The sequence below is a fragment of the Balaenoptera physalus genome, assembly GCF_965194825.1.
Source record: "Balaenoptera physalus genome assembly, chromosome: 6".
Lineage (NCBI taxonomy): Eukaryota > Metazoa > Chordata > Mammalia > Artiodactyla > Balaenopteridae > Balaenoptera > Balaenoptera physalus.
The window spans coordinates 10878948-10891136 of record NC_138885.1 but is presented as its reverse complement, the minus strand read 5'-3'; the positions used below and the strand labels follow the sequence as shown (position 1 = coordinate 10891136).

Sequence of the window (12189 nt, the reverse complement as noted above, 5' to 3'; positions counted from 1 at the left end):
GGGGTGGGGAGGCAGCCCCTCAGGACCCTCAGTAGGAGAAGGCAAGCCCAAGCCACTGGACTTGGGACTGCAGCCCCCCCTCCTCACTCAGGTCCCTGCCAACAGGGCAGCTTCTTGGCTCACCTCCGCTTTGATATTTTGTGATTCACCATCGCCTGGCTGCTGCTTTTCTCCCACAGCTACAGCCTGTGCTGGAGAAGTATTCTGGTTGTCCAAGAATCTAGTAACTAACACGATTATTTTCAGTTAGAAGCTTAGAGACAAGAGGATATTTTACTTACGAGTGAGAGGACCTCAGAATTCTATTTCCTCTAATAAAATAAGGGTGTCACTAACCCACTTCTCATTCAACTATCGATTAATATTCCAATGATGTGAGTCCAGCTCTAACCAAAACCACAAGGTTAACTTCAGGATTCACGCGGAAGCTGCTTGAATCCCAGCTCAACCTGCTGTAGTTGTGCAGCTGGCAGCACCAAGGGTTGTCAGGAATCTACCGTGTAAAATAAGTCTGCATATTTGTTGCTGCCGAGGGAAATGGGGTGGGAAGGAAAGGGAGACATCAGTTTCCTCCGAAGTGACTCCATCCCTAACTTGATTGTAAGCTTCACATAGAAATGATTATGGCCCCTCATTTTGTTAAGGTTTGACAGCTTTCTGACACCTTCAATAAAAACAAAATAAGTTGCTTTATGGTCAAGCAGGAGAGTCCCCAGATGCAAACTAGAAGCCAAAGACAAAACCAGGGTTTCTAATAGGGAGCTTCTAGGAAGAAACCAAAACTACTCCTTTCCCGCATTTTAATTTAAACCGCTCCAGAGGAGCTTTCAGATCTCGAATGCTATGAGCCAGCCAGGACCACCCTGACTCTCATCATTACCATACCCAATTTGTCTCCCCGTCTCTCTCTCAGACGCCAGGAACCTCCCGGGCTCCGGAACTGAAAGCACCAAACACCTTGCAGTACTTGCCCAAAGCTACAGGCCAGCAGCGAGGAGGGAGACGCAGACGTGGTCCGCCGTGAAAGGACGAGCCACAGGAGGTGGGAGCTGGGGGCGGGGGCGGGACCACGTTAAACCGCTAGATCAGAAATCCCAATATAACCAATACCCGCCAGCCTTCCATCCTAGAGAACAAACACGGGGGAAGTTCAATCGCGTAATTCAATAATTCAAGTCTTTCCTCTCCTCTCAAAAAAAAAAAAAAGCATCTCGTTGCCAAGCTTTCCATGAGAAATTCCCTCTTGCTAATGCGTTCTGTGTTCCAACTCCTTTTAGTAACCCTTTAGCATCGTTCTTCGAAAACCTGGTTTAAATTTCGATGCCTTTATGCACCCCTCCCCTCCCGCCTCCCCACATTGCGGGGCGGAGAGGGAGGGGAAGCCAAAGAGACGGAGGCAGAGATGGAAATGCGCGCTCCCTCCCCGGTCCCCTCCAAGTAGCCGGCGCGCACCGCAGCGCCGGGCGGCCAGGGTGGAAGGCGCCCGAGCGGGGCGGAGACCCGCCCGGGCCGCTCCTACCGGAGAGCGAGGGGCGGGCCTGGCCGGGGGCGGCGCCGCGCGCCACGCTCGCCTATAAGGAGCTGTCCGCCGCCCGGGTGCTGATTCCAGCTCTAGCTGCCGACGAGGTGCAGTCGGCGGTCGAGCGAGCCCGGCGCCTGCCGTTGCGTCGGGTCGGAGTTTGCACCTTTAAGGAGCGGGGCGAGGAGGAAGAGGCGAGCGAGGAAGGCGAGGGCTGCCGGCGGCCGTTGCGGGGACAGTAGCTCCCTCCGCAGCTCCGGAGAAGCCCCCGCCACGGTTTCCGTAGAGCGTTTGGGCACGGGATGGAGTGAAGCCGCGAGTGCCTCTCCAAGGGGGGGTGGGAGGGGGTCAGGCGGAGCGGAGGAGAACGAGAGAGACAGAGAAGGAAAGAAGAAGCCGCGGCTGGCGCCTGCGAATTTGAGATTCGATTGGGAGGGACCTCTTACTCGGGGGAAATGGATTCTGGACTACGGCTGACCAGCGTTTTCACTTTGTTCTTCTCCGGCTTGTGGCATTTAGGATTAACAGCGGCAAACTGTGAGTACCAGGAGCTGGGGGCGGGCAGGCGAGGTGGGAAACGCTGGCGTTTGGAAAGACACTCAACTGTCCAAGCGTGTTCAATTGTGTCTGCTCTGAGCAGAGGAAAAGGGGGAAAAAAAAATGCTGATTGGTGTGTTTCTATCACTCTAACCATCCCAAAAGTTAGCAGAGCTCGAAGGAACCGGCCCCGTTGGATTTCCTGCCCTTCTCCCCGAATCGCAAAGTTCGGGGGAGAAGGGAAGGTTCTGTACCCTCAGCCTCCCGTCAGCTCCGCGTTCTCTGCCTGCCTGGTCTCAGCAGGGGCTTTTCCCGAGCAGGGCCCCCGGTTCAGGCTGGATGCACTGGGGGCTGAGCTTCCAGAGACAGAGATGCTCCCAGCCACCGCACTCGGTGACAGCGGCTCATTTCTGAATGCGGCTGCCTCGCTCGGGTTTGTAGTATGCCCAGTGCCTCACAGTCCATGGCTTTCAGCTCTCTCCTAGGCAGAAGGCCCCAGTTGGGGTATCTTGCAACCAATGGTCATCGGTTTAACAGGGTTGGGAGTTTTGGCCTAAGAGTCATGGCCCGTTGTAGTCAAACCACAAGATCAATGGCTGACCCTGGTATAGGAGGAAGAGCTTCGATGCGCACTCCACCCCCAAAATCTTTGTGCCAAAGAACGCATAATGAGCATGCACTAAGTGTACACGCTGTCGTCCAAACTCTAACCTCGGCAAGCGCAGGGCATTTAATTTAATAGGCAGGAAGGCTGGACACCTGGGGATGTGCCACCTGCACCGTGTATTTAAAGAACCTAGTTTGTCAAATTTGAATAAATCTCTGGAGCCATCAGAGGTTCAAGCTCAATTGCTCAGCTGCCTCTCTAGGAAGAGAAAGGGAAGTTTTTCCAGCTCTGGAAACTCCTAAATGAGAAAGAATGCAATTAAGCCGTCTGTGTTGTTTCCAAAGATGGTTTATCAAGGTTCCTCAAGTTTCTGGGCGTGCTCCCTTATGTGCGAACCCCACCGTGAACCTCAGAAATATCTAACCGTATTGGAACAGTTTTGATACTTTTTTTTTTTTTTTGGATTCTGAACCATCACTGTTAGAGAAGGGTAGGAAGACCACTTACTACTTACAAGTTTCTCTACCTCACTTTCCACCCGCTTAAGGTCCAAGAGGACCTTAAGAAAGAGATACTCAGCCCAGGGTTATACCTCAAGGGAAGACACTTAGACAAATGTCATTTACTGAGAATGGTCCAAAGCTGAGCCAGTGTTTCTATCTGTAATTGGAAGTTTTGGGGATCCAAAATCGATCGTTAGTGGAAATGAGTTATAAAGAGTTTATTAAAGTTTTTCTTCTAAAGGAGTGCTGAAGAGGTCAACCTCTTTTAAAAGGAGGGGCCAAAGGGCCTTAGTTCAGAAATTATTTCAGAGAACAGGTAGAGACAGGGTAGAATCTGATGTTTCTCTCCTCTTCCTCCTCTCCCCACACCACCCTGCTCCTCCTCCTCCTTTTTTCTTTTTTTAAGTAGAATTGTTCCCATGGTGCTTTAGAAAAACATCTAAGTGGTTCAGTAAGAGGAAGTTAGGCACAGTACCGAGTTAGTTTCTCTACTTCCTAAAACACTAGAGGTCAGTATTGTCCTAATGATGCAAAGGTGTGGCAACGAAATAGCTATGTTTTTCCTTTAGCACATTTACCTACCTGAAAATAGTGACTATTTTGAAGATTCACGAAGGAGGGATGAGGAATAAGGGTGAAATAAATAGAACATACTCTATAGGAATATGGTTTGGGCTTCCTTATGTAGCACCTTTTCTTAAGAGCAAGGAAAAAAATTATGGAATGGCTTTTTCTGTAAATTAATTGAATTATGGTTAATGTTATAATAATGCTCGTAAAACCTAAATGGTATGAGTTTAAGGCTCATGCTTACCATTACTGATGCAGCAATAAAGCTAATTCTGAGCATTTAAAATAAAACTTTGTGATAATGATCTTTAGTATTTCATCAGGGACAATTTAATTTACCTGTTTCCAATCAGCATTTCAGTTGAATGCACGCTGCTTGCTAAATATTTTGGGGTCAATGTTCCTAAAGTATAATGTTAAATGTTTTTATTTTGCCAAACAAAATATATTAATTCAGTGAACAATAGAATAGCAGCAGAAAATTACTTCTGAATTCAATCCTGGTGGTCTTCGAAACCTATGATGCAGAACCTCGAAGAAAAAAAAAAATTAACATTCTACAATTCTTCTAGACTTTTATTGTCCACTTTGACTTACTAGTTATGTACAACCCATTAACATTTAGATGCATCTAATGAGGAAAAGAAATCTCCTTTCAAATAGTCAATTTTTGGAAGCTTATAGATAATTTGGAAGATTTTTTCCCAAGATTATTATTTCTATATTTTGAAATAATACTTCAAGTCATTCATGACAGTCGTCTTGGAAATGGATTAGTTACCCAAGATGCTCCGTGGTATACTTGTGAACTTCGCTCAAGTAAAAACAACTTTTAATTGTTTCCATTCTTCTAATAATAATTTTTGCTGTTGTTATTGCTGTGTGTATGTAGGATGTGTGTGTGTTTGTGTGTGTGTGTGTGTATGTGTGTTTAATTTTCTCATAATCTGAGCAAAACTTGGGAATTTAGCTGTAAGGGAAAAAAGAATGCTTACCCAATTATAGATTTTATAAATTTCTAATTAAGCAAAATTAAATAAAGTTAGGTTAGAAGGCCAGCTACAATATAGATAATATGAATCTGTGCAGAGAACATAATTACCCACCAGTAATAAAAACTCTGGAAATTCCCCAATTTCGGATTTTCAGGATATTAAATAGCTATAACACTTCCTTTGGGTTTACCCTGAGGGAATTAGTTAATTTCAAATGATATGATAGGCCAATGTTAAATGAAAAACCATTTTACATATAGTATCAGCTCCTTTGACACAAGAAGAAACAATGTGACTTGATAGTTGGTTAAAGTGAAACCAGGAGTTTGAAATGCTAGGAGTTCTAGCCCTAGTTATGCCACAGCTAAGATGTCAAATGCCCATCAGGTGATGCATCGTTTCTGTGCTCACAGCTCAGGTATAAAATAGCAATTGAGATATGTATCTACTTCCAAAGAGAACAGCAGCTCAAATTTTACAGAGGAGATTCTTCGAGTAGTAGGTACGTTGAAAGACTATTATAGTGGGAGAACTTGCATTCAGAAGATAAGAGGAATGCAGGAGACACTTAATAGGGTCGCTGTTCACTTTATTTGACAATAATTGGATGTTACATGATTATAAAGAGCCTTCATTCTGACCAATCAGTCACTTTGGATGATCTCCAAGCATCTTATCTCTTTGTTGCTACATATTAGGTTCACACAGATAACAGCCTTGAGAGAGAAATAAAAAAACTCTTTACCCCTTTCATCACAGGCAGAACTTTATGGAAAATATAGGGAAATGTCAATCATATTCCTAAAGATCTTCAAATAAAGAGATGCACTGCACCATGAGTTAGCTGAAGCTCACACACAAACACAATCAATACGTAATACTATAAATAAACAAACATCAGATTATTTTCAGCAGGAAGGTGTTTGCGGTATACTTTTTTGTGGCATTTGTGGTCATCCGAAGTGAAAGAAGCATTATAATGCTGGTTTGGAAGAGTCCTGAAGATTTTCCCATGGTTGAATGGGCTCGTCTTTCACCATCCATATGAACTCTCTTGCCTTTCTCTCCGTATAGTCCCCGTCTCCAAACCGGATTCATATTTCCACAACCGAAGAATATGAACAACTAGACTAGCAGTTTTCACACAAGGGTATAGACTTATAAGAAAGTTAGGTTCTATAAGAATCACCTTACTCACCCCCGCATCTTATTCTCATTCTAATGAATGAGTGTCTTCTAAGTTGCAGTTTTCTTTTTTCCCTGCCCCTCTTGCCTTTTCTTTCTTTAGTGGGACCCAGTTTCTCTTTACTAGATTGCCTTACTTTTCAGTGTCCATTTGTTACAAAACAAAATAATGTGGTATCGTTCGCAATGTTCCTAAAGCCTTTAGTTGGTGAACCAAAGCCCTTTATCTTATATGCCAGAACTCTGCTGAAATATGACCTATATATACAAAGCTAATTATCCTTGTCATTTAGGACAGTGAGGAGATGCTCTAGTTACCTGAAAGGCCAGAATACAAAAGTCATTAACTCAATAAGGCTTTATTTTGAAGCTTCAGTGAACTCATTTGGAGCCTAATGACATTTTTTTAATTCATAGGGGAAACTGTCTTCATTCATCAAAATGCTGACACTTTCTGGCAGATGTCCTTATAAAGGTTATTGACTTATCCTAATGATGTTGGTGCATTAAGAAGTTGGATCAAATGATTATTAAGGTCTTATTTGTCCCAATACATTTTTGTCTTTAACAGTTGATATTGCCTACTGGTCATTTCATTTGGATACTTCTGGGATAATTGTGCTCAAAATTGTTAAGCAATTATATTTAGAATAACAACTTAATAGGGGTTTAATTCCTAGTAACTGCTATGCACTTTGTATCTCTCACGCCATGTGCCGTGTTCGCATAATTTGACAAGGCAGCACAGCCAGGTAGACTTTATTAGATTGGGTTTACAGATGACTAAATTTAAGGTTAATAGAAGTTAATAAATTTCCCAGGATCATAAAGCTAAGCAATGAAAAAAAATTTAGGACCTGGACCTATATCTATCTATTTCCAAAGATCAGACTCTTTGCAAGATATGAAATTAATTCCCATGCATTCTGATGGGGTCTATGTGCGAGCATCTGTAGAACGTTGCCTTGGGATCTCCGTGGTAGCATCTGCAGTCTGTCCATAGCAAAGGACATGGAGGCAGCCGCTTCCACAAGAACCAACTCCTGAGTTATACCTTCAAAAAACAACCACACAATTGGAATCTAGATTTGATGCAAGATGCCGAACATCACAATGGTCAAAGATAGGAAGCCTCATATCTGGAGGAGCACCAGATGATTTTTCTTCTACAAGTTTCAGTTTAAAACTTGATAAGGAAAGGGCATAAGCTTGCTGAAGATTTGTGACCACACACACACAACAATGCCATAAAAGGTACCTCTGTTGGTGTCATGTCTTGTAAGTCTATAGATGCCAGACCAAACGTATTAATTATCAATAAATAGCAGGTATGAGCTTCCTTTCTCAGCCGAAGGCTGGTCCTGAATGGGCTTTGCCTAATACTCTAAATTTCATCCAGTCACTCCTCCCACATTGCCTTATTTCCAGTTTATGGAACTCTGCCGTCCAAAACGAGCCATGTTTTCTCACATCTCCTTGCATTTATTTGCATATGCCGTCTACTTGGTCTAGAATGCCCTTTCACATTTTTATCTTCTGTCACTTTCTCCATCCCCCTCTCCCCCAACACACACACTTTCCCCAGGCTGGGTCAAATGTCTCTTTATATTACTACTGTATTTCCATAACACTTCTTAGAGTGCTTGTCTCCCCAACTAGATGCACATTTCCCTGATTATCGTATTTTATTTGAAAGTCTATAGTCAGTATCTAAAATACTGGGCAAATGCATGGATGAGAGAATAAATGAATGGGTTCCAACTAAAATTTTTCATTTCTAAACTAAGATCCTTCTATGGTCCAGCTGCTAGAATCTTTTAAAATGTATTTGTTTTATGGGTTTTTTTTTATTTCAAGTGACAAATATTACCTATTCTAGTTTTGGGAATGTTAAGAAGATGTTAGCATGTGCAGCTTTTAAGTGAAAGAGCAGAAGTTTAGATAATTTGACTGGATATGGAGCTGATAAATGGGCCCCTGCCTTTACACAGGGCTGCACATTTCCATAAGTTTGCTGGCATGATCTTATTTCTGTGTCAAATGGCTACTTGTTCCTAAAAGAGAAAGTCTCTCCATTCATTTGACCTCAGTACCAATTTTGAGCTGACTTTATTAACTTGCTTTTGCAATTTTAATGAGTGTTTCTTATATAGTCTGAAAATACACAGATATATATTGCTATAAAAGTCCTTCTTCATAGCCCAGGGTTCAGTATAAAGAGGAAACGTTTATTTAATGGGGCTTTAGTCATAAATTACTGGAAAGATCGTATTTAATTGCAAACCTACAACACTGCCTGATAACATAATCCTGAGTCTCTGATGTCATCTTCTTAAGCTGTGGTTGGGAGAAGATTTAAGTGTTAAGCATATGTGTGTGTTACTCATCTGAAAAACTTGTTGAAGAAATGAATCCCAATGAAAGGTTCTCTTTCTTAAAGTCAAGTTTTTCTATGAAGCTGGAGAAATAAAGATGCATAAGAAGATAGAGTCCATGACCCCAAGGAACTTTGAACATGAGCAGCCAGAAAAATAAATCTTTAATCACATCAAAGTGATAAATGCTATAATGATGGTAAGCGCAGAGTGTAATGTAAGGCACAGGTGAGCATCTCAAGCTGGCTGGGGCATCAAGGCAGGCTCTCTGAGGGAAACAGAGACTTAAAGTCAAACTTCCCATCTGGGGAAAGGAGGGGAGGTTATTTTACAGGCTTTCTGTGTTGTAGTGACTGTACTTGTAAGAGTGGCTCGTAGGCATAGGGGTAGAATAAGAAACTAGACAACTAGGTAAACATGGGAGTCTTTGATTTTTACTGTTATAACTACGGAGAGTCATCAAAGGATTTTGTACATGTAATTAGATAATACTAATCAGATTTTTGTTTTTTAAAAAATTGCTGTGTGAAGGATAAATTAAAATGGGTGAAGGCTAGTAGTAAGAAAGCCAGTGAAGAGCTTATTACATTAACTCAGGTGATAATTAATAAAGGCCTAAGGAAGAAAGTTTCAGAATCTACAAAGGTCATAAAGAAGCAGAAAGAAAATCATGAGCCAAGTCAATTCAAACCCTAGGAATCTATGAGCTAGTAAACTCACAGAAGGCACAGATTTCTGGTTAAAATGTATTCTGTAGCTTCTCCCATTGTTTTTGACAAATGAGAGCTATAGATGCTAGAAAAGGTGCTCTGTTTTCTGAAATGAAGTTCTTCTCAGGGAATACCAAACGACCATATTCTCAGTGCAGTATATTTCATATTTGCATGACACCATATAGCCCATGCTGTCTGTATCCATCATGCTGCTGCATCTTGTAGTCTGTAAATTATGCTGGTTTTTGTCAGCAGAGTGAGAACTAGTCATTAAGGATGATGCAATTAAATCTCAGCGTCCCATTCTCATCCCCCCCCTCTGGCAGGGGGGTAAACTAGGGATCATTACTACTATCAGAGGTCGCTCCGTGGAAAAACAAACAGGGGAAGTTGGGTAAGCCATGTTGATTTGCCATCATTGGTAATTGATTTGCTGGCATAAATTCCATGTCTCTACATTTCTAATTGCTTTTGTGCATATTCTCGGGGGGTTGATTAATGCCATCTGTTCCTTGGATCAGCTGAATTGATTGAGTTTTAAAGGACGACAACAGCAATGTTGAAGATAGAAAGTGAAGGAAAATGCCAAAACACAGCTCGTGGTGTATAGTATTTTTAACTCTCCACCTTTGGAAGCAGATCTATCCTTCTGAAGACAGTCCAAGGCAAATAGCAGTCTAAAGGGATTTGCCTAACAGACAGACGCTTGTAGGTGTGAGTCTAGGCTATTGTTTGCTGAATATATATGTTCAGTTCCCTTCCCCCCCCCCCATTCTTCCTTCCTTTCCCCCTCACCTCCTCCCTTCCTCCCTTCCTCTTGGTTTTCCTTCTTCTCTTCCCCACTCCACTCTCTGTCATGTGGCCATGTATTTTGGGTATTACCATTGGCTTTTGCCTGATTATGTTAAGGTGGGAAAAGAGGGGAGAAAAACATCTGTTGGATGCTGGTGCTGCCTTGCGTGTGGGCACAGTCACCAAATGTGAAACCTCCATCAAGACCTATTCTAAGGGCAGTCCTGACAGAGATCTGCCACCCACTGCACTTGGGAAAGCCCACTGGATTCCAACGCCCTCACCCCATCTGTCCCCAAACAACTCTTCTGTTAACTCCATTAGTCCCTGAATCTGTAGATGTGAGAAAAAGCCCTTCAATTCATACAGAGAGGCCCTAAGACACAGAGCCTCACTGGGAAAGGAAATATAGGAATTTAAATCTGTACTGAACTCTGCTGGACTGAGAGAAACAGACCTTTTCCAAAAGAAACTTTTCTAGAAGAGATAGAGCTGGGTGTTTGAAGGAGGGGAAGAGACTGTTCTGAGTTGGGGAAAGGCAAAGTAGAGGAATGTTTATAATGTCCAAGCAAAGTGTCACCAACTTCCTGGTTTTGCCCAGACTGACCCTCTGTATTACAAGGGTGAACGTATTATACAACAGGTGGGCAATGGGGAGGTGACAGAGGACAGTAGAAAGGGCATAGGTCACACAATTCTGGGTTGATGTGACTCTCACTCAGTGAGTATTTCCTATGGATACTAACATGAGCCTTATAGAATCAGTGTAAGTATAACATGAGTAACTCAGTATAAATCACACATGACGTGGGAATTCAATAATTAGACTTGTCATAATTAACAATGAACCTCAACATGGATTCTCTCAAAATCAGTTACAATAGCAATCAAGGCAGAGACAACTACATTTCCATTCTTAAGCAAAGATGGAGGGGCTCACTCTCCCTTCATCACAGGGCTGAGTGATTGCCGAGGCAGATGGAAACGTTCTCATTTTAACTCCGATGTCAGAGGGACTCTGGGCAGAATCGCTCTCTACCTTACAGAGACACGTGACTGTCTGGGTTCCTCACTTAATTCCTGAGCTCTGTCAAGGTGTGATCAGGTATGATCCCTGCCTCTGGGCTTTGGCCAGTGAACCTCACAAGGGGAGTGGAGAAAAGAGCTTCCTCTAGAAAAGTAAGGAGCCTATCCCCTCCAGAAAACCCTGGCAGAAGATGTCAGTCTTAGGGAGGAGTATCCTTGAACAGACCTTGAGAAAAAAATCAGTGAACCTGAGCAGAAGTATATGTAGTGTTGCCAGTATCCTAAGCTCTCCATTTGCAGGAGACTCGGGCAGATGGAAGTTAAATCCGAAGGTTGGGAGAGCTGTGCTTTCCTTCTGGGTATTGCTGAAGGCTGCTTTTGGTGGATACATAGTACAAGTGTCCTCTTGTTCTTGTAAATGTTGGGTTAAAATCAGGTACTGCTACAATGCTCGATGAATTATAAATGCTAATCCACCTTCAAATGCATCATTCTTTCATTCGTTCATTCAAAAAACACTTATGATGTGCCTACTATGCACTTATTTCTCTGTACATTCATGAAAGCCTACTGTTCATTGAAAATCAGTTGATGAGGGGGAGATTCGGATCGCTGTTCACATAGTCCAGAAACAACAACAACAAAGGATAGTAGCATCTCTTCAAATCAAAGCCATGGCACTGGGGTCCTCTACTCTAGACTTGCTCATGATATTAAGCACCTCTTTCCTCTTCCTGAGTCTTTCCTCTTGCTTCCTTATCTTAAATGTTTCTTCTCCTTCCCTCCAATTTGCCTTCTTTTTGATGCTCCCTCCTTTTCTTCCTTCTTCCCACCTCCTTCCCTTCCCCATGTTCTTCTCCTCCTGTCCCCTCCCTGTCTCTCTTCCGCACCTCTCTCTCTCTTTTCTATCCCCCTTCCTTCACTCTGCCTGTTTCAATTAACATTTAGTAAATGACTTTTTTTTTTATTGTTTTATGGCCGAGGCTAATGCTTTTTAAACTTTGCCATTGAAGTGCTGCTGGATGGAAAAAAGAGTGCAAGGAACCCAGGGGAGTCCGAGAGCTCAGCTTCACGTGGCCGCTGAAGCATGTAATTTCTTGAATTTTGTCTTAAACACTCAGACAAATTTGCATTCTGCTCCATATTACATCCCTGTGTGTATTATGAGGAAAATATTTTCCCACAATCTTTGATTAAAAATTGATGAGCAAAATTGATTCACTTAACCCATGTAAAGGGCCACATACACCCAGGGGCACAGGCCTAAGCTTTTTGGCTCTTTCCCCCTATTTACACCTTCTAGGATTCCTATATGAACGAGAACAACTTCCCTGTCTCTTCTCTCATTTTGGGACAGGTAGCTTCCT

General features: G+C 42.7%; 1 protein-coding gene across 1 annotated transcript in view; it reads left to right on the top strand.

The window, feature by feature from the left end:
• The first annotated feature begins 1898 nt into the window (after nt 1-1898).
• Nucleotides 1899-12189, top strand: part of CNTNAP5 (contactin associated protein family member 5) — an 880881-nt gene continuing 870590 nt past the window's right edge. The window contains exon 1 of the mRNA XM_082465787.1: nt 1899-2056. Within this exon, the coding sequence (XP_082321913.1) occupies nt 1975-2056 (82 nt within the window). The 5' untranslated portion in view covers nt 1899-1974. The remainder of the gene's footprint in view (nt 2057-12189) is intronic.